General features: G+C 38.4%; 1 protein-coding gene across 1 annotated transcript; it reads left to right on the plus strand.

The window, feature by feature from the left end:
* The first annotated feature begins 933 nt into the window (after nt 1–933).
* On the plus strand, nt 934–23,655 carry LOC131962426 (uncharacterized). The gene is made up of 7 exons (XM_059327428.1): nt 934–1,110; nt 2,111–4,743; nt 5,407–5,524; nt 7,234–7,472; nt 18,182–20,785; nt 21,403–21,520; nt 22,594–23,655. Exons 2-7 carry the CDS (start codon nt 2,175–2,177, stop codon nt 22,832–22,834), a joined length of 5,889 nt encoding a protein of 1,962 aa, XP_059183411.1. The 5' UTR covers nt 934–1,110; nt 2,111–2,174; the 3' UTR covers nt 22,835–23,655.
* The last annotated feature ends 235 nt before the right edge of the window (nt 23,656–23,890 follow it).

Here is a 23,890-nt window from a genome sequence, read left to right on the forward strand (position 1 = left end):
TTTGCACCAGTCTACTGTCGACTCTTTAGAGGAACTGAACAAAACCTCAACATCCTGTACGACGAGAAGTAAAAGAGGGAATTAAATAGAGCTTGCTTTCCTTTGCACAAAGGACATTTAAATGAACTTCCGAGACTTAATCTTTAAAAAAAAAGGTCTTAAATGTATTCATGTATTTGTGCTGGATATAATAACATATACAATCAGTGTTGGGGATACCTTTAAAGCACAGATTGACACTTCCCACTGGAAGAAGTTGAGCTACATTAAAGCTAAACTAGGAAGAAAGTAATAAAACTATTTTGTTCAAACTACTAGATAAAAACTGATCAATTTGACGACGTACATGTTACAAAGTTTTAACAAATAATAATACAAAAAGATCACATGCTGGGAAAAAATGCCACTCAACTGAATTCAAGTGTTTCTCTCAAAGGTCATACATAAAACACAAATAAAACACCTCACTAAACATATTTAACTTGCACCTTTTTAGACCTTTTGACCAACTTCAGCACGGGTCTAAAAAATGGGCCTGCTTTTTCAGGCTGCTTGTCAACTTTTTTTTAATCATTTGATTGGTACTTTAATCTTAACAACTTACTTTTGCGTGCATGAAAATGGGGGGCTGTGTTTCCTTATGGCCTAAAATTGTGTGCAGTTTCAGTAGTTAACTACACAAAAAATGGGGAAAAGTTGACTGAACTAGTTGAATCACTTTTGTTCTACCAGCCAGTTACTGTAAAATATAGTTTAACTAGTTCTCCCACACAGCTCACTGTAAACTAGATAGATAGATCATACAGAAAAAAACAAGCAGATACGGATAAAGCTTGCCTGAAACATTATTTTTCTTCAATAAAAGCTAAAAGGCTTGGAATGTTGCAGCTTATACCCAACAGCCTGCCCTGTCGTCTTTCACTTCCTCAAATGATCTGTCAAAGCGGACAGAGACGACAAGCAGAGAGAACGTGTCAAGACGTTTCTCATGTACACTGTCGATTAGGAGGTAAAAGATATCATCTGAATTCTTCTGATCTGAGAGGAACATTTTATTTGAACAAAGGAAGATAGGTGAACCACATCATCAGCTCTCCTTTGTGTGACACAGTGAGTATCAACATATACTATATAATATACTGCATTCATACATGAGGGGATCATTAAACCATTTGTATCTGGAACTGAAATTTTTAATTTCCAATTGGCTTGGCTAAGCACAAATCTGAAGAACTTTTGAAAATTGGTCAAACTGTTTGGGTTAAAGACTTTCTCTTGTCATACTTTAACCACTATTTGGTCATTTGAGACCAAATATACTCATCATGAGACTTGAGACCAAATATAGTCATCATGACAATTGAGGCCAAATATACTCATCATGAGACTTGAGACCAAATACACTCATCCTATTTTAAGACCAACGGTAGCCGCATGTCATCAAAGACTAAATGAAAATGTGTATCTCAGAATCTACATAGAACACTTTTAACTATTTGGTAACTTTGAACTAACACCAAGTTAAATATCACATAAATACAGTGTAATGGGGGGGGGGGGAGTTAGATTTTTTATTGGACCAAAAAATGTCAGTGTTTCCAAAGTATGTTCACAGCAGTTTTTAAGACTTAAGTCCAGGGGTATTCAACCTGCTTTGCCCAAGGATCACTTTTGCAATATATATATATATATAAAGCCCCACACAGATGAGCTGTATAGGCATTTCTAGGAATGGAGGATATTTAAGGTTCAACCTCTGTTAGAGAGCAATTTTGTCATAAACAAGCTATTTTCATGATTTTTTTCATCAGTCTGTGACCTTATTTGCATTTGAAATACAATAAGAAATTCCCATTGTCAGTCAATTTACTTTCATTTGAAATTAGAAAAGGGTCAGATGGCCACCCGACACTCTATCATTAAGATTTGGCCCCAAGTTGAGTATCACTGCTTAAGAGTGATCAGAACAAATGTTGCATCATTCTTCCTGATCATGCTAAATACATTTGTTGAGCTGAAATGCATTAATGATTTAACTTCTCCTTTTGACCATGTGTTGTTTGTAACTTTTGTTAATGGACTTTATTTGTTTGTTTTATTGGATTTTCAGGATCACCTTCGGCAGCTTTATTCACTGAGCGGACTATGAATTGAGAAATTGCAATTCTTTGGTTATGGACATTGCTTACTTTTTGACAACAAAGATTAGGGAGATGGATTCTGGACGGAAAGAGGACAAAACAATGCCAAAAGGAGGATCCAAATGCTTTAAACAAAGCTTTGTTTTTCTCTTGCTTATTATCAGCAGTTTTGTTGTCCCAGTCACAGGATTCTCACTGAAGTCTTGCCGAATCAGTTACAATGTCGCCATATGTTCCAGGAACAAACTCAGTACTGTACCTCGAGATATTCCCTCAACTGTGACAGGCTTGGACTTGTCTGAAAACAGATTTGCCAAACTACAATCAGGAGATTTCAAAAATCTATCATTTGTGACAGAGTTAGACCTGAGACGCAACTACATCACGCAGTTAGGCGCAAGGGCCTTCGTCGGTCTGATTTCCCTCAAGAAGTTAAATCTAAATAATAACAGACTTAGCAAACTTGGAGATTATGTTTTTGATGGGTTGGGCAACCTCACAGAGCTCACAATGTTTAGAAACCACATGAAAACGGTGGCGTCCACCTCATTTAAGTCCTTGACAAGCCTTAGATTTTTGGATTTGTCCAACAACAAACTGAGCCACATGACAAAAGTTCATTCTATAATACAGCATCTGCCAAATCTATGGAAGTTGTTTCTCGAAAACAACAATATTGAAAATTTTCAGTCATGGGTTCTGACAAACAGCTCGCTAAAACTTGCTTACCTTGATCTGTCCCAAAATCCCATTGAAGTCTTTTGGATCACTGCCGATGTTTTCCCAGATCTCACCTGGTTAAAGATTGGCGGCGGGTCTAAAAAGCTTCACATGAAATGGGACATTCGTAACGAGACTTTCGTTCGTCAGGTGTCTGCTCTTGATATCAGTGAGCTTCAAATAGATTCTGAAGACATGAAAATGTTACGAGGGATTTTCAACTCATCAGTGATTTCTCTGAAGATGAATGCAATGAGAAGAACACACCTTACAACAATAGTAAACATATCCTGCACCTTCCCAATGATCTCCAGGCTCCAACTCAGAAGAAACAACTTCTTCACAGTCAGTGAAAATTTGCTCCAGTTGTGTGTTAACGTAACAGATTTAGATTTAGCAGGTAATACAATAAGAACTATCCATGATGACGCCTTCAGATCTCTACGAGGCTTAAGGATCTTGAGTCTTACTCAGAACAAGCTCACATCTGTTCCAACATCTATGAGGAACATACCAACTCTTGTAGAGCTGGATCTCAGCAAGAACAACATTACCTCACTTGGTTGTTACGATTTTGCCAATCTGACAAATCTCAGGCAGCTCAGCCTTCATCAGAATTTGATCACAGCTCTACAAGAGTGCGTTTTCAAGGATTTAACAGGATTAAGAGTTTTAAAGTTACAGCTCAACGGCCTTTCCAAATTTAACGGTGCTTTCAAAAGGCACTTGCCGAATCTTGAACAACTACATTTGCATGGAAATAAAATCACTGCAATCCGACGTGGGGAATTAAAGGGCTTGGATTTTCTCAAGAACTTGTCGTTGCAACAAAATCCAATAAGGACAATTGAAAATGGGTCTTTTATTAATTTGACATGCCTTACCGATATTGAGCTACAAACAAATAATATTATAAAAGATGCATTACAGAATGGTGGTTTCAATGATTTGGTCAATTTAAAAAGATTAAATTTGGAGGACAATCACATTAAATACACTGATACTGAACCTCTCTCTCATCCTCCATTTTCTCGGCTGTCCAATCTCGACACATTATCTATTAATGGACAACACAGCAGGGGGAAGTCCAGGCTACCTTGCAACTTCCTGCAAGGTTTGACTAATCTGTTGCTTTTCAATGCCAGGAACATTCAACTTCTGTCCTTGCACAAAGACACGTTTATTTACACGCCTCGACTGCGAAATCTTGACATTAGCTCGAATGACCTCATGAATCTCGATGCAGATCTGTTTTTCCCAATTCGAAGCCTTTTAAGCCTCTACATATCTCGAACAAGTCTTCAGTCTCTAGATTTCCTTATAGAGGCCAACCTTACTAATCTGGAGTTTCTGCAGGGAAGGAAGAATCAATATTCAGTTTTGAGTAAGGAAGTATTTGAGTCCCTTCCGGCTCTTGATTACTTGGATATTGAAGGAAATAGTTTCATCTGTGACTGTGATAATGCCTGGTTCCTCGAGTGGGCAGCAAATAACAAACAAACACAAGTTGCTGACGCCTACAACTTTTCGTGCAACTATCCTACAGACCTTAAAGGTATGAAACTAATGGACCTCGACGTCCAGTCGTGCACAGTGAACGTTGAATTCATCTGCTATATCTCCACCATGTGTACGATCCTCCTGTTCATGGTGGCGTCCTTCACCTACCATTTCTTGAGGTGGCAGCTGGCCTACGCCTACTACCTCTTCTTGGCTTTGCTCTTTGACGCAAAGCATAAAGACAAGCCAGCTCACGATCAGTATGACGCCTTCATCTCGTACAACACCGACGATGAGCCGTGGGTCATCAGAGAACTGTTGCCAAAACTGGAAGGGGAGCAGGGTTGGAGATTGTGTCTGCACCATCGAGACTTCGAGCCAGGTGAGACTTCCCTTTGCACCTTACATTAAAAAAATGTTTCAGCTAGTAGATTTGATTTTGGGTTGGCAATTGGTCGATGATGAGAATGTTTACTGAAGTTATACATCAAGTCAAAAGTAGGGTCATTTTTCTTTTGACTCACATTCAATTGCACTTCTTTTTGCAACCAGTTGAGTCGCCCCCTGCTGGCCATTAGAAGGAATGCAGGTTTAAGGCACGTCAGCTTTGGCTTGACCTATCAGGCCTAGAGGTTGCTACTTGGCAGAAACAAACACACCTGAAGTAGCCATCATGGCAGAAATATCCTGTTAACTCTTGCCTTCAGGGCAAAACATCCAATAGCTGTTGATCTTGTTGATTTGATGCACAAATAAAACATATCAGCAGTGCATTATGGAAAGAAAGAAAGAAAGAAAGAAAGAAAGGTTTTCACGCACAGGTTTTATGCAAAAGCCATCAGATTTCATAGTGTATATCTTGCAATTAATATACTACTATACAGTACAAGTGACTGAATGCAAAAGCCACAACAGTTGTTTTGTACTTCCATCTGTACTCCAGAGGGTGTCACCATAGTGCTTTTTATACTGCAGTCACAAGAGGATACAGATTTTATTTACTGACCCTATTCTCCCCCTTCTTCCTATTCACTGTTTTCCTCAGGTAAACCCATCATAGAGAACATCACAGATGCCATCTATGGAAGCAGGAAGACCATCTGTGTGATCAGTCGCAGATACCTGGAGAGTGAGTGGTGCTCCAGAGAGATCCAGGTGGCCAGGTAACGAGTCAGCTGACTTTAAACATCAGTATAACACCACTGACTCTGTGTGAAGAAAGTCTGTGTGATTAATTCCTCACTCACTGTGCTTTTCATGCATATCAATGCCTGGAAACAGCAGAATAATGGCTTAAAGTGGGGAGATTCTTCTGAGCAGTATAACACAGATACAATGGCATTAATCCTAAAAAGAGAAAAAAGCATCAGTTCAATTTTAGATTTTACAAAAATTGGAATAAAATATATATATCATACAATATGTTTTCCAGTGCCCATAAGTGCAACCAACAATGGGGAAAATGTTGGTCCACATGATGTACAGGTGCATCTCAATACATTAGAATATCATGGAAAAGTTAATTTCCAATCATTCAAGTGAAATAGCCCCAACCAATTAGTGAGTGCATATAGATGGACATACTTTTCAGAGGCCAACATTTCCATATTGGACATACTTTTTAAAATCTTTTTTTGTAATATTTTTTTAAGACAGTGAATTTTAGGTCTTCATTAAATGTAAGCCATAATCATTATAATTAGAAGAAATAAAATAAATTAAGACATGAAATGTGTCACATTATGTGTAATTGTTATTTCCACATTTTGAATTGAATTATTGACATAAATAAACTTTTCTATGATATTCAAATTCATTGAGATGCACCTGTACATATTAAACTACTTACATTTTAAAAACTTCTACTTACGACCTCTCCTGTCCTCTCCTCTCTGCTCTGTGTAAACAGCCTGCCATTCTGTCAGATTTTCACTGAATGTTTGTCATGTGACTGTTCATCTCTGGGGGTGTCATTATGGCTTCCAAATTGCGCTGTGGAGTGTAGAATTGCATTATAATTAGGGCCACGGGGCAATCGCACCGAGCACTGGTCCCCTACAGCAATAGCTGTAGGGACCAGTGCTCTGGGCTCAAAGTGAAGTCGGATCAATGATAGGTATTATGGTTTTGCCAAAAATGCTTTCTGTTCGAGGCCAGAAATTCCAGTCTGTCCACCTCTGCTGTCACTGAGCCGGAACAGGTGTCAGTTAATTCTGTTGATTGCTTTGATCTGATTGCCTTTGATCTTTGATGTGATTACAGTTACAGATACACACATGTCGTAAGCGTACACTCTCCTCACACATGCATACACATGCTTCAAACACACACGCACGCGCGCGCGCACACACACACACACACACACACACACACAGGTAACTTTATATGATTTTAATTACACACACATACACATACACACACACACACACACAGGTAACTTTATGCGATTTTCGCTACACACACACACAAATGCGCGCGTAAGTACGCACACTCCTCCAGATACACGTTTCACACACTCACTCACTCTCTCTCACACACACACACACACACACACATTTTGAGGTTAAAGGGCATAGTTTGAAATCTCTGAAGAATCTCATCATAGTGTACACACACTGGCAGTAGCCCCCGTGGCCCTTTCAGAATTTCGCCAGAGGAAATTTTCTCGTATGTATTATTGTCGTGTATTAGTGCAAACGCTTTATTTTTGGCGCAAAGATTTCAAACACTGTATAGTTCTTGCTTGTCAAATTTAGGGATTTGAATTTCACTTCAAACACTTGTTATATTCCTGTAAATTTGGGATCTAGAAGCTTGTGATGGTCATATTTTACAATTTTGGTCAATCACTCCGTCTTTTCCCTCGTTGCAGCTTCCGTCTGTTCGATGAGAAGAAGGACGTGCTGATCCTGGTGTTTCTGGAGGACATTCCCACCTCTCACATGTCTCCTTACTACCGCATGAGGAAGCTGTTGAAGAGACAGACCTACTTGAGCTGGCCTCGAGCCGGGGAGCACCCCGAGCTGTTCTGGGAGAAACTTCGCCAGGCTCTGAAGACCACAGACAATCTTGGTGACGACAGATTCCACCTCACTGTGATGGACAGACCATGATGGGGAAGTATAGTCCTCTCTTGGTGTGTGTGTGTGTGTGTGTGTGTGTATGTGAGGTTTACAGCCAGTGCACTCATTTTCATTTTTTCATTTCATTTTATTAATTCTTCTTTTCGAACCGAAAAAAAATAAACAACATAAACTACAACAGCGTAGGCTAGATGCATATACATATTCATACACATACTCACATAGGCACCATTAAACAGATGTACATAAACATATAAACATTTACACACATACAGTATATAAAGCCCTCTACATATACATGCATCTGCCCCGTTTAAGTAATAAGATACCAGTTTACTTAATATTCAATATGCATTTCCTTATATCATTTTGTTTCGAAAAAAAAGGGAGTAGGCTGAAGTATGAAATACTTATCTAAGCCTATCCCCTGATACTCAACACTTCAAAAATAAGAAATTGTATGTCTATATATAGCCACTTAATGTCAAATAAATATGTATTATTATTATTATTATTATTTATTTACTTATTTCCTCATTAGTCAACCATAGTATATCAAACAACTTAGATCTGAGAATTTCTATTACTCCCGCAAAGAAAACAACAACAAACAACAACAAACAAATCAAAACACTGAAGGCAGTTACAAGAACGTCCTCATCCAGATTGCGAGCTGTACATTTTTAGCATATCATTTTTCATAAGCCTTTTTAACTTAACAATTGTTGTGCATGATTTCATTTCATCGCTGCAGTTATTCTATATTCTCACTCCTTTACTTGTAATGCAGTGATACTTTGAATTGGTCCTTATCATAGGTGTTTTTAGTACACATATACCTCTCAGGGCATGTGTACTTACTCTGACCTGAAACAACCCCTGAATACTTTGTGGAACTTTTGGATGAAAGACTTTAAACATAAATTGTGATATTTTAAAATCAACTAAGTCTCTAAATTTGAGCGTTCCCAATCTGATAAAGAGTTGGTTTGTTGGCTGCTTGTAGTCAGCGTTACAAACAATTCTATTAGCTCTTTTCTGCACAATATATATAGGCTCTGTGTTTGTTTTGTAAGTGCTTCCCCATACCTCGACACAATAGGTCAAGTAGGGGAGTATGCTCAAATGTTAATTTCAAGTGTATTTTTTAAATGTCATAACTGAAAAGTTTGTATTGAAGGTTTGAAATGTGTTGGTGAATGTAGTGAAAATCACATAGACGGACACATGTATCAGCAATATATATGTTTTAATAAATTCTTTGACAAAATAAGTTACAATCAAATAGCCCATCATTTCATACTTCATAATTATTATAATTAATTAAGCATACAATTTAGAAAAACAATGTTTTCATTATTTTTGTTGGAGCTTTACAGCTTACTGAGTATTAAACATACTACACTTCCCTGTTTATAAAACATAATATGAAAAGATATAATATAATATTTTAACAAACAACATAATAAAGTCCCTATCAGGTTTATTGGGAGCAGGAATGCATTAAGTGCTGCAGGGATGTTATGCTGATGTGGTGTTGCCTGGGGTTCTGCTTCTGAGGATCTGGCTGACATTTTTTCTAATATATATTTGGAATATATATAAACAATCTGAGTGGGTTCTTTCTGCATGAGTACTTTTACTTTTTAAATACTTTAAGTACATTTTGATGTTGATACTTTTGTACTTTTACTTCAGTACGTTTTGAATGCAGGACTTTTAGTTGTCGTGGAGTAATTTCACAATGTGGTATTAGTACTTTTATTTAAGTAAAGAATCTGAATATTTTTTCCACCACTGATCAGAAGTTGTAATAGATTCGATTGACTATTTATCAAGTTTTAGGAGTCCAGTCTCCAGCAAAAAATGTTGGCATTGACCATTTCTGCAAACCACACTTACATTGATCTGTGGATGGCACCAACAACTGCAGGACTTTAAATAAGGAGAACGGTGTTCACGTTCTGTTGTTTAAGTTTGTGGGAAATTAGTGTTATTTTAAGATTAAACCTGGTCTTTTTACCTCACCTTAACCAAGTAGTTTTGGTGCCTAACCCTAACAAGCGTTATTGAGGCCTTAAAAAAGTGATTTTCACATTTACAGCATGTTGTGGTCGTCATGTGTTTGCAGCATGTTTTAAGCAGCAGGCATCAAATGTCACAATGAGAACAGGTTGCAGAGGTTAAGTAAGGTTCAGGATTCATGTTCAACATAATTGTGGTTCTATGTTGCCTGTGGTTTGCAGAAATGTACAATGCCAACATTTATTTAGTAACTGGGTTGGTTTGAAGCATCATTTTTCCATTATACTTTTCTTGATCGGATCAGTACTTTAACGTGAAACTGCTTTATTCAGTGTTTTTTCACATTTTTATCACCCGGTCCATCCCTTAACAATCCTAATGGAGAGAAGCTGACGGCAATGACAGCATCGGTGGTAAGACAACAACTCCCATGATCCCCCGCTACATCACAATATCACCTTACTCCATCTTTTGTTAGTGTTTTGATTGAGCGACAGAAAAAATGACATACTGTTATACTACCAAAAAGTCCAAGTATGCAAAATAAAAATAATTTGTTACAGCTTAAAGATCAGTAAATAATGGACTTATGTCAATGTTTGCTCCATGTCTGCTATATGTGGTAGAAGACATGTGGTAAAATGTCACAAAATGTTTGTGTATTCCGCATTTTTAAGCCACTGGGAGCTACTGCAGAGACCTGGGAGCTGGTGTTATGTATTACTTAATTCATAATTTTTGGGACTCAATCTGGCTGTGCATACATCCTCTGAATATGCAGGGTTTTGCTTGACTGGCCAGGCATTGCCAGACCAATTTGCAAAAGCGAATTAGACTGGAGCCTCTCAGTTCATTTTATTTTCTCATGGGGTGTTATTACAGTCGTCGACCTAAATACCTCAATTTGATAAGACTACATAGACTTGGGCTGTAATACAGTATACCAAGGTATTTAGAAATCCCAACGGTATAATTTACAATGCCGTCAAAAATTACTATAACTACCAATAACTAATTACTGGTAGTCATGCTGTTTGTTTGTTTTTAAGTGAAATGCACAGCGTCCACCACCAGAGGTCAGTCTCCTGGCAGCTTAGCTGAGAAACAGAGCGACTTACAGAACTTTCAAACTAAAATTACACTTTATTTATTTTTGTCCAATTTTGTCGAGTTGGTGGTTGTTTGAAAAGTGGAGAGACTTAACTAACGAGTTGTATACACACAAACACAAACATCGTCATATACAGTATACCCTGGTGAATAGGTGGAAGGGATGAAGGTATGAAAAAAAAAAGATATCTGCTTACAACCAATTAGACAAACAAAACGTGACATATTGCTGAGCAACTGAAAAAATAAACAGACTGCAGAGACGGGCTGTGATGGTGCAGCATCCATGTGTTTGTGATTGATGGACTGACATTGCCACACTGGATTTTTTTGTACAGACTTAAAACATCAACACAAAAACATTTGTTTGTTATATTTTACTCTAAATGGGACCATAATTTACCGAATGAAAATCATGCTCTTTTGAAGAAGACGATTGAGACCATAAACTCATTTGGAATATGTTTACTGAGGACATAAATCAAGTGAGAAAGGGGGTAATTTTTCGATTGGCTTCTATACAATCTGACTTCTTTTTGCAACCAGTGGAGTCGCCCCCTGCTGGCCAATAGAAAGAAAGCAGGTTTAAGACATTTTGAGAGCCAAAGGATGCCAAAAATTAAACTGTTGTCTCTGTAAGCATGTTAGTAAGCTAAAGTTAGTGTTTAAAAATATCACTTTGTTGCTTTATGAAGGCTTATGATCCAGGCTATTTTTCTGGACCAGATACAGTATAACGGTTACTGAAAGTTAGAAAAGAAGATTGCTACTACGCTCAAATCTGTCTGTTAGCTGTTAAGATACAACCAGTAATTAGCTTTAGCTTAGCATAATGGAAAGACTGAAGTGAGTTACCAAACATAGCCTCACTAATCTTTACTGGACATGTAAAATACACACAAACAATCGACAAATTGACTGGACTGGAAGTAAAGGAAGGTACATTCGAAGCACCATTTGTAGTTTTTATGAGATGTGGTCCTTCTCTGAAGTTGTGCTTGTTTTATTGTGTTTATGTTCACTGTTCACAATCTTCAACCACTTCACAGAAATGAGCATAGCTTGACCACAATGGCACTGTGATGCCAAGCAGCTAAATCAATGAAGGAACAGGGATTAATAAAGTGCAGATGAGGAAGTGAAAAGGGGATTCGAAAATATATGAACATTCAGAAAGCCTTTGATTCTCTCACTGAACTGAGGGGGCCCCTCGATAAAGGACTTGTTTTTCTTTTATAAACTGCTGGTCTTATTCTGTGGAAGGTTATTATTATACATTAATATGTGGAAGAAATCACCCATAGGGAATATAAATCTAAAACCAGATTCCAGCGTAAACCAGAAAGATTTCACTGCAATAGTGTAAAGTTTTTCTTTTTTTTATCAACCAAGAAGATGTTGAGTCACTGTGACATCAGTGAGCCACAGAGCTTCTTGGTTGATAAAATACACCACTATCATTTTGAAATACTGTTAAATCAAAGTGGAATTTCTTCTAGCTATTGCACCCATAATGCACAGTAACAGCAATGACAGGGCAAAGACTGGACATGCAGGGCTCTCAGATTTCTGGCTTTTAAAACTCTCTCCATCTAAAACTTTAATTACAAAAAGAAAAAGTCAAATCAAATTCAAAGATTGTAAGTTATCAGGACTCTTGTTTTGTTGACTGGCTAGGCTATAGTTACCACCAGTGGAGAAGTTCAACAAAGTCAAGCTGTTCTCATGAACCGTTTGTATGATTTCCTCAAAAAGAGTTTCGGACAAAGGTCCCTATAGAGTGTTTTAGGAATTAGTCCTAAAACCAGGAAATTACCCAGCACTTTCGCACTTCAAGTTAGTCAAGATAAAAAGCTATGGTCAGTAGTGTAATGATAAATGCTAACAAAGGTGTGGTGGTGATCTGAACAGAAACTACAACATGGTCAGGTGGTGCAGGTGTTGTAGAGTCTGACAGCAGCAGGGATAAAAGACCCTGTGGAACCTCTCCTTCTTACACCATGGCTGAAACAGTCTGCTGCTGAAGCAGCTACTCACAGTCCCCACAGTGTCATATAGGGGTTGAGAGGTGTTGTCCACGATGGATTTCAGCTTCACCAACATCCTCCTCTCACCCACTTCCTCTATGGGTCGGCACTTTACTGACAAAAGAGCCATTGTTGGCCAAAAAGAGAGAGGAACATGTTGGAATGGAGCCACAAACCTTATTTTGAGCCTTGCAATGAAGATGAAACAGCCTACCAACATTACGCTGTGGGCGACTGCGGCTCAGTAGGTAGAGCGGGTTGCCCACTGATCGGAGGGGGATCGATCCCTGATCTTGGCAGCCTACATGTCGAAGTATTCTTGAGCAAGATACTGAACCCCAAATTGCTCCCGGTGCTGCGTTCATCGGTGTGTGAATTAATTCCCAATGGTGGCAGGTGGGACTAGGGTTGCCAACTCCCCGAAAAATAAATAAGGGACACTTCATTGGCAGGGCCGGCCGACCCGACTGCCTTCACCCATCCTGGCGTGGTGAAAATTTTTAGCCCCTTTTTTGTAAGTAAAATGATTTTTTAACAGTTTGACTCGAACCTGAATTGAATTAGATGCATATTTTTGTGTGACATGAATACATGGAAAACAAATGATTATCCAGCAATTCACTTCAACACAAAATAACAATTAGCCTGTTTTTCAATGATGTAGTGGAGTTTGCTGATAACAATTTGATTCACTCCTTTTGTTGGCTTTTAAAATGCAGCATGTATGCAATTGAATGGCCATTTTGGAAGATTATGGCATTCCATAATTCCAAATTGGTTCAGTAAAAAGGCATTAAATTCATGTCATGAACACATGGGGACCTGGTCTTCAAGAATGCACTGGAGTTTGCTGATAACAAATTGATGTATTTATTTTATTGGAGCAGCATGAATACAATTGAATGGCTATTTTGGAGTCATGCAGCTGACAAACGGGCCGTAAAGTGCAATGTAATTGCACACTAAAATTTAAAGTGCAGATGGCGTGACCGCAGTACTGGAAGCATGTTGTTTCAGATCAGTCAGTCCACCATGGACTAAGGAAAAAGAGCGCCGGCACAACGTGCAGTGGCTTTATAGATGCTATCACGCACTTTTTCCACCCAGGTCCTTCCTTTTACCCAATCTTCAGTATTTTTGCATCCTTTTCTGTTTTTTTCTCGGAGGGGTACTAGACACATTGCTGCTCGAAGGTGTAGCGCCCCGTAAAGCAGTGTCGGCGTCTGTGTCACTGTAACCTACGCATGCTGCTTTGCTGTCTTCTGCTCTCTTCTCCTCGACCAATGGGATGAGCGTATTCTGTATCGTCATACTCGTGTGTGAATATGCTGTCAGTTCATTGGTCACAGAGCAGGACGGGGCCTTGGAACAAGTTTACCGTAAGTTTACATATAAAGCGCCCTGTTATTAAATTTTCATTGGCATTTACTGACTATTTTTTGACTGTCACAATAATACGGGACAAAGTGCGTCCCTTTTCACCTCAATACGGGACGGGTGCTTTTGTTTCTAAATACGGGACGATTCCGTTTTTCAAGGGACGGTTGGCAACCCTAGGTGGGACCATTTAGGGTAGCCTCTGCCACCAGTATGAATGTGTGTGTGAACGGGTGAAAGAGCGCAGTCTGTAGTGTAAAGCGCTTTGAGTGGTCGCAAAGCGACTAGAAAAGCGCTATATAAGTGCAGGTCCATTTACCATTACTAACAGGTCATAATGAGCTTTTATTAATATGATTTTGTCAGAATACAGCGAGGAGCCAAGTTAGATTGTGGAATCAAAAGCTGGCTTAGTTATGGAAAACTGAAAACTGGACTTGAAGTTGGCAAAATTTAGAGATTAAGGTGCTTATTTTTTATAATAATAATAATTTAAGCTTGACATTTTTACAATTAAATAAAGCAAATTGCTTTGAGTCTACACCAATGATAAATAAAAAGTTAAAATGTAAAGAAATAACCGTTTATTTACGTCTAATTTGTTTGTCACTGAAGAGCCATATGCGGCTCTGAAGCAGCAGGTTGCCTACCCCTGCTCTATGGAGTCCAGGGGACAGTCCAGGACAGTGCTCGCTTATTTAGTCTCTTTCTGTCGCTGTCCGTACTGCCCCCTCTCTAGCAGACCACAGCGTAGAGGATAGCTGAAGCCACCACAGAGTCATAAAAAGTCGTGAAGAGGGCCCTCTGAAGGTCCTAATACCCCCACTCATGAATTTTGAAGCTTTTTTGCTCACAAAGTGGCTAAATGAGACTTGCAGATGTTGTCGGAGACGTTATCATCGTCCCATAATGCGTTAGTTAACAGACTAACCTTTTTTTTTACCTGGAGATTGTATTTACACTATTGAGACAGCTCTACTCAACAACTACTCAATATACTCTTTGTATTTTAAGAAGACCAGTGCAGTGCCTGTAGGAAGTATGTATTCGTAAGCATGCTAATCGTGAGATAGCACATTACAGAGAATGCTGCACTAAAAGTACATTAACATGAACCCAAATAGCTGATATACTATATTGCATGTAAGTATCTCATATCAAATGATTATGAGCATTACGCTAAGCAACATGAATTTCATCCCTGAATTACACAGTAATGCAACATAAGAAGTGAATAAAGCTAAATCTCCGCTTAGCATGCTAATCGCAAATAACAGAATATACATATTACAACGTCTGCAACTCCATAAAACACTTATTTTTCATAAGGTACATACACCATCCAGCACATACACATTGAACATTGATATTCACTGGAAACTATTCGAATATTATTGGAAAATCGAACCTTGTAGCGCACTTCAAAACTCCGAAAGATAGGTAGGCTAAATTGACTTACAGATGAGATGAGTCAGGCGTGGAAATCCAGAGTGAATTGTGTTACTGACCAGGTGTAGGCCTATCACACAATGGGGCGGAGCTCCCCTAAAAGGCGTCCGAAATAACGATGATATTTTGAAAAAGGAATTAAAAAATCTTCAAAATCAAGGATGCACACCTTTGTGCCATGGGCAAACGAAATCTTAGGTCAGTCTGACTAACGGTCAGCGAGATATGCCCTAGACACACATCCACACACACAATCCTCATTCATGCCAAAAAATATACGTTTTCACAGTTTATGGATACAATATGTTCTCCACACATCTTTAATGTATTAAGTCAGTCTGCTTGGAACCCACCTTCAGCATCACACAGAAACTAATTACAATCAGTGTAATTACTCACTCCCTCTACACTCGTTTATTAATCCACGCGTCATGTTGTTTTATTAATTTTGAGCTGTAAACGGCTGATGAAGATACTGTACCCCCGAGGACAGACAGAGGAAGAAGTGTTGGTTCTTTGTTGGACACTTTCATTTTCGCACCAGTCTATCGTCGACTCTTTAGAGGAACTGAACAAAACCTCAACGTCCTGTACGACGAGAAGTAAAAGACGGAATTAAGTAGAGCTTGCTTTCCTTTGCACAAAGGACATTTAAATGAACTTCCTAGACTTAATCTTCAAAAAAAGGTCTTAAATGTATTCATGTATTTGTTTTAGATATGATAACATATACAATCAGTGTTGGGGAAGCTACATTTAAAGCCCAGCTTGACACTTCCCACTGGAAGAAGTTTAGCTACATTAAAGCTAAACTAGGAAGACAGTAATAAAACTACTTTGTTCAAACTTCTAGATAAAAACTGATCAATTTGACCATGTACATGTTACAAAATTTTAACAAATTATAATACAAAAAGATCACATGCTGGGAAAAATGCCACTCAACTGAATGCAAGTGTTTTTTCTCAAAGGTCATACATAAAACACAAATAAAACACCCCACTAAACATATTTAACTTGCACCTTTTTAGACCTTTTGACCAGCTTCAGCACAGGTCTAAAAGATGTGCCTGCTTTTTTAGGCTGCTTGTCAATTTTTTTTTTATCATTTGATTGGTACAATCTTAACAACTAACTTTTGCGTGCATGAAAATGGGGGGCTGTGTTTCCTTATGGCCTAAAATTGTGTGCAGTTTCAGTAGTTAACTACACAAAAAATGGGGAAAAGTTGACTGAACTAGTTGAATCACTTTTGTTGTACCAGCCAGCTACTGTAAAATGTAGGTTTTTTTTGTAAAGATTTTTTGTTGGGCATTTTGTAGCTTTATTGATAGGAGAGATATTGAGAGTGAAAGGGGGAGACAGACGGGCCGCCCGCTTTCGAGGACTGGGCCTCTGTGGTATGCGCTCTACCAGGTTTGCCACCGGGAACGCCCTGTAAAATGTAGTTTAACTAGTTCTCCCACACAGCTCACTGTAAACTAGATAGATAGATCATACAGAAAAAAACAAGCAGATAAAGATAAAGCTTGGCTGAAACAAACATTCCCCTGAATTTATTTTTCGTCAATAAAAGCTAAAAGGCTTGAACATACTGTAAATGTTACATGAGTGTTGCAGCTTATACCCAACAGCCTGCCCTGTCGTCTACTTTCACTTCCTCAAATTATCTGTCAAAGCGGACAGAGACGACAAGCAGAGAGAAAGTGTCAAGACGTTTCTCATGTACACTGTCGATTAGGAGGTAAAAGATATCATCTGAATTCTTCTGATCTGAGAGGAACATTTTATTTGAACAAAGGAAGATAGGTGAACCACATCATCGGCTCTCCTTTGTGTGACACAGTGAGTATCAACATATACTATATAATATACTGCATTCATACATGAGGGGATCATTAAACCATTTGTACCTGGAACTGAAATTTTTAATTTCCAATTGGCTTTGCTAAGCACAAACTTTTGAAAATTGGTCAAACTGTTTGGGTTAAAGACTTTCTCTTGTCATACTTTAACCACTATTTGGTCATTTGAGACCAAATATAGTCATCATGAGACATGAAACCAAATATACTCATCGTGAGACTTGAGACCAAATACACTCACCCTATTTTAAGACCAACGGTAGTCGCATGTCATCAAAGACTAAATGAAAATGTGTATCTCAGAATCTACATAGAACACTTTTAACTATTTGGTAACTTTGAAACTTTGAACTAACACCAAGTTAAATATCACATAAATACAGTGTAATTTTTTGTTTTATATGGAAAATATTTAATCAATACAATGTTATTTAATTCCATTTCTTTTGCAAAAGTCCTGACTTTGACTTGGGGGGAAAAAAGGTTAGATTTTTTATTGGATCTAAAAATTTCAGTGTTTCCAAAGTATGTTCACAGCAGGTTTTTTTTTCCATCAGTCTGTGACCTTATTTGCATTTGAAATACAATAAGAATTCCCATTGTCAGTCAATTTACTTTCATTTTGAATGAGAAAAGGGTCAGATGGCCACCCGACACTCTATCATTAAGATTTGGCCCCAAGTTGAGTATCACTGCTTTGGAGTGATCAGAACAAATGTTGCATCATTCTTCCTGATCATGCTAAATACATTTGTTGAGCTGAAATGCATTAATGATTTAACTTCTCCTTTTGACCATATGTTGTTTGTTACTTTTGTTAATGGACTTTATTTGTTTGTTTTATTGGATTTTCAGGATCACCTTCGGCAGCTTTATTCACTGAGCGGACTATGAATTGAGAAATTGCAACTCTTTGTTTATGGACATTGCTTACTTTTTGACAACAAAGATTAGGGAGATGGATTCTGGACGGAAAGAGGACAAAACAATGCCAAAAGGAGGATCCAAATGCTTTTTACAAAGCTTTATTTTTCTCTTGCTTATTATCAGCAGTTTTGTTGTCCCAGTCACAGGATTCTCACTGAAGTCTTGCCGAATCAGTTACAATGTCGCCATATGTTCTGGGAAAAAACTCAGTACTGTACCTCGAGATATTCCCTCAACTGTGACAGGCTTGGACTTGTCTGAAAACAGATTTGCCAAACTACAATCAGGAGATTTCAAAAATCTATCATTTGTGACAGAGTTAGACCTGAAACGCAACTCCATCACGCAGTTAGACGCAAGGGCCTTCGCCGGTCTGATTTCCCTCAAGAAGTTAAATCTAAATAATAACAGACTTAGCAAACTTGGAGATTATGTTTTTGATGGGTTGGGCAACCTCACAGAGCTCACAATGTTTAGAAACCACATGAAAACGGTGGCGTCCACATCATTTAAGTCCTTGACAAGCTTGAGAGTTTTGGATTTGTCCAACAACAAACTGAGCCACATGACAAAAGTTCATTCTATAATACAGCATCTGCCAAATCTATGGAAGTTGTTACTCGAAAACAACAATATTGAAAAATTTCAGTCGTGGGTTCTGACAAACAGCTCGCTAAAACTTGCTTACCTTGATCTGTCCCAAAATCCCATTGAAGTCTTTCGGATCACTGCCGATGTTTTCCCAGATCTCACCTGGCTAAGGATTGGCGGCGGGTCTAAAAAGCTTCACATGAAATGGGACATTCGTAACGAGACTTTCGTTCGTCAGGTGTCTGCTCTTGATATCAGTGAGCTTCAATTAGATTCTGAAGACATGAAAATGTTACGAGGGATTTTCAACTCATCAGTGATTTCTCTGAAGATGAATGCAATGAGAAAAACACACCTTACAACAATAGTAAACATATCCTGCACCTTCCCAATGATGTCCAGTCTCCAACTCAGAAGAAACAACTTCTTCACAGTCAGTGAAAATTTGCTCCAGTTGTGTGTTAACGTAACAGATTTAGATTTAGCAGGTAATAAAATAAGAACTGTCCATGATGAAGCCTTCAGATCTCTACGAGGCTTAAGGATCTTGAGTCTTACTCAGAACAAGCTCACATCTGTTCCAACATCTATGAGGAACATACCAACTCTTGTAGAGCTGGATCTCAGCAAGAACAACATTACCTCACTTGGTTGTTACGATTTTGCCAATCTGACAAATCTCAGGCAGCTCAGCCTTCATCAGAATTTGATCACAGCTCTACAAGAGTGCGTTTTCAAGGATTTAACAGGATTACGAGTTTTAAAGTTACAGCTCAACGGCCTTTCCAAATTTAACGGTGCTTTCAAAAGGCACTTGCCAAATCTTGAACAATTACGTTTGCATGGAAATAAAATCACCACAATCGGACGTGGGGAATTAAAGGGCTTGTATTCTCTCAAGAACTTGTCGTTGCATGAAAATCCAATAAGGACAATTGAAAATGGGTCTTTTATTAATTTGACATGCCTTACCGATATTCAGCTACAAACAAATAATATTGTAAAAGATGCATTACAGAATGGTGGTTTCAATGATTTGGTCAATTTAAAAAAATTAAATTTGGCGGATAATCACATTCAATACCTTGAAACTGAAGCTCTCTCTCATCCTCCATTTTCTCGGCTGTCCAATCTCGAGACATTATCTATTAATGCACAACACAGAAGGGGGAAGTCCAGGCTACCTTGCAACTTCCTGCAAGGTTTGACTAATCTGTTGCTTTTCAATGCCGGGAACAATCAACTTCTGTCCTTGCACAAAGACACGTTTATTTACACGCCTCGACTGCAAACTCTTTACATTCGCTCGAATGAGCTCATGAATCTCGATGCAGATCTGTTTTTCCCAATACGAAGCCTTTTAAGCCTCTACATATCTCGAACAAGTCTTCAGTCTCTAGATTTCCTCATAGAGGCCAACCTTACTAATCTGGAGTTTCTGCAGGGAAGGAAGAATCAATATTCAGTTTTGAGTAAGGAAGTATTTGAGTCCCTTCCGGCTCTTAATTACTTGGATATTGAAGGAAATAGTTTCACCTGTGACTGTGATAATGCCTGGTTCCTCCAGTGGGCAGCAAATAACAACCAAACACAAGTTGCTGACGCCTACAACTTTTCGTGCAACTATCCTACAGACCTTAAAGGTATGAAACTAATGGACCTCGACGTCCAGTCGTGCACAGTGAACGTTGAATTCATCTGCTATATCTCCACCATGTGTACGATCCTCCTGTTCATGGTGGCGTCCTTCACCTACCATTTCTTGAGGTGGCAGCTGGCCTACGCCTACTACCTCTTCTTGGCTTTGCTCTTTGACGCAAAGCATAAAGACAAGCCAGCTCACTATCAGTATGACGCCTTCATCTCGTACAACACCGACGATGAGCCGTGGGTCATCAGAGAACTGTTGCCAAAACTGGAAGGGGAGCAGGGTTGGAGATTGTGTCTGCACCATCGAGACTTCGAGCCAGGTGAGACTTCCCTTTGCACCTGACATTAAAAAAATGTTTCAGCTAGTAGATTTGATTTTGGGCTGGCAATTGGTCCGTCATTATGAGAATGTTAACTGAGGTGATAAATCAAGTCGAAAGTAGGGTCATTTTTCTTTTGACTCACATTCAATTGCACTTCTTTTTGCAACCAGTTGAGTCGCCCCCTGCTGGCCATTAGAAGGAATGCAGGTTTAAGGCACGTCAGCTTTGGCTTGACCTATCAGGCCTAGAGGTTGCTACTTGGCAGAAACAAACACACCTGAAGTAGCCATCATGGCAGAAATATCCTGTTAACTCTTGCCTTCAGGGCAAAACATCCAATAGCTGTTGATCTTGTTGATTTGATGCACAAATAAAAAAATATCAGCAGTGCATTGTGGAGAGAAAGAAAGAAAGAAAGAAAGTATATCATGTACTTTATGTACTACTATACAGTAAAAGTGACTGAATGCAAAAGCCACAACAGTTGTTTTGTACTTCCATCTGTACTCCAGAGGGTGTCACCATAGTGCTTTTTATACTGCAGTCACAAGAGAATACAGATTTTATTTACTGACCCTATTCTCCTCCTTCTTCCTATTCACTGTTTTCCTCAGGTAAACCCATCATAGAGAACATCACAGATGCCATCTATGGAAGCAGGAAGACCATCTGTGTGATCAGTCGCAGATACCTGGAGAGTGAGTGGTGCTCCAGAGAGATCCAGATGGCCAGGTAACGAGTCAGCTGACTTTAAACATCAGTATAACACCACTGACTCTGTGTGAAGAAAGTCTGTGTGATTAATCCCTCACTCACTGTGCTTTTCATGCATATCAATGCCTGGAAACAGCAGAATAATGGCTTAAAGTGGGGAGATTCTTCTGAGCAGTATAACACAGATACAATGGCATTAATCCTAAAAAGAGAAAAAAGCATCAGTTCAATTTGACTTTACAAAAATTGGAATAAAATATATATATCATATAACATGTTTCCCAGTGCCCATAAGTGCAACCAACAATGGGGAAAATGTTGGTCCACATGATGTACAGGTGCATCTCAATACATTAGAATATCATGGAAAAGTTAATTTATAATCGTTCAAGTGAAATAGCCCCAACCAATTATTGAGTGCATATAGATGGACATACTTTTCAGAGGCCAACATTTCCATATTGAACATACTTTTTAAAATTGTTTTTTTGTAAAAAAAATTTTTTAAGACACTGAATTTTAGGGTTTCATTAAATGTAAGCCATAATCATTATAATTAGAAGAAATAAAATAAATTGAGACATTAAATGTTTCACATTATGTGTAATGGATCTATATAATTTGTTATTTCCACATTTTGAACTGAATTATTAACATAAATAAACTTTTCTATGATATTCTAATTTATTAAGATGCACCTGTACATATTAAACTACTTAATTTTTTAAAACTTCTACTTACGACCTCTCCTGTCCTCTCCTCTCTGCTCTGTGTAAACAGCCTGCCATTCTGTCAGATTTTCACTGAATGTTTGTCACGTGACTGTTCATCTCTGGGGGTCATTATGGCTTCCAAATTGCGCTGTGGAGTGTAGAATTGCATGATAATTTGAATTATTGTTGTGTATTAGTGCAAACGCTTTATTTTTGCCGCAAAGATTTCAAACACTGTATAGTTCTTGCTTGTCAAATTTAGGGATTTGAATTTCACTTCAAACACTTGTTATATTCCTGTAAATTTGGGATCTAGAAGCTTGTGATGGTCATATTTTACAATTTTGGTCAATCGATCTGTCTTTTCCCTCGTTGCAGCTTCCGTCTGTTTGATGAGCAGAAGGACGTGCTGATCCTGGTGTTTCTGGAGGACATTCCCACCTCTCACATGTCTCCTTACTACCGCATGAGGAAGCTGTTGAAGAGACAGACCTACTTGAGCTGGCCTCGAGCCGGGGAGCACCCCGAGCTGTTCTGGGAGAAACTTCGCCAGGCTCTGAAGACCACAGACAATCTTGGTGACGACAGATCCCACCTCACTGTGATGGACAGACCATGACGGGGAAGTATAGTCCTCTCTTTGTGTGTGTGTGTGTGTGTGTGTGTGTGTGTGTGTGTGAGGTTCACAGCCAGTGCACTCCATTGGAATCTTCTTGTTGGTTTCCACTACCACAAAATTTCCATAAATAAAACTGTTGGAGGTTGCTGGCTTTGAATTTTAACACAAACTGGATCAGCTGGTCTACTGAAATGGAAAATCAGCTCGAATAGTTTCCATACACCCAAACTGGAAGACCAAGTTATGACTAATTACAAGTGAAATTGTTTTTTTCCATAATGAACGTGTGAACTCTGCCTTTGAATTCTCTAATGAGGAAATTAACTGATGATGACATATAATATTATAAATAGCATCCCATTTGACTCACTCTGTAGTCAGACCGTACACAGTGTCCCAACTTTTTTTGATAATCTAGAGTTGTGCATCTACTCCATATTTCTTCTTGATTTTATGCATTCTAATCGAACTTCTGACCTTTTTTGACTTTAAGAAAGATGAAATGTGCAATGTACTGCAGATATGACGTATAATTGTGCCATTTTCTATATACAGTACCAGTCAAATGTGTGTCATTCAATGGTTTATCTTTATATTTTGTTGTTTTCAACATTGTAGATTAATACTGGAGGTATCAAAACTACGGTAGAACACATGGAATTATGTATTTTTTTAAAAAGTGTTAAACAAACCAGAATATGTTTTATATTTTAGATTTTTGTACACTTCTGGCTTTCTCTCAGTCAGCTCCATGAGCTGCTCATGTGGATGGTTTTCAGTTAACAGGTGCACCTTGTCAAGAGTTAGTTTCTTGCCTTCTTAAAATATAAAACTTTTGTTTACTACATAATTCCATTCATGTTCCATAATAGTTTTGATGTTTTAAATAATCTAAAATGTAGAACAGGGGTGGGCAATTCATTTTCCAAAGGAGCCATATCAATATACAGTCATGGAAAATATCATTAAACCACCCTTGTTTTCTTCAATTTTTTAGTTTTGTTCATTTTAGTGCCTGGTTCAACTAAAGATACATTTGGTTGGACAAATATAATG

Source organism: Centropristis striata, chromosome 23 (genome assembly GCF_030273125.1).
Source record: "Centropristis striata isolate RG_2023a ecotype Rhode Island chromosome 23, C.striata_1.0, whole genome shotgun sequence".
Lineage (NCBI taxonomy): Eukaryota > Metazoa > Chordata > Actinopteri > Perciformes > Serranidae > Centropristis > Centropristis striata.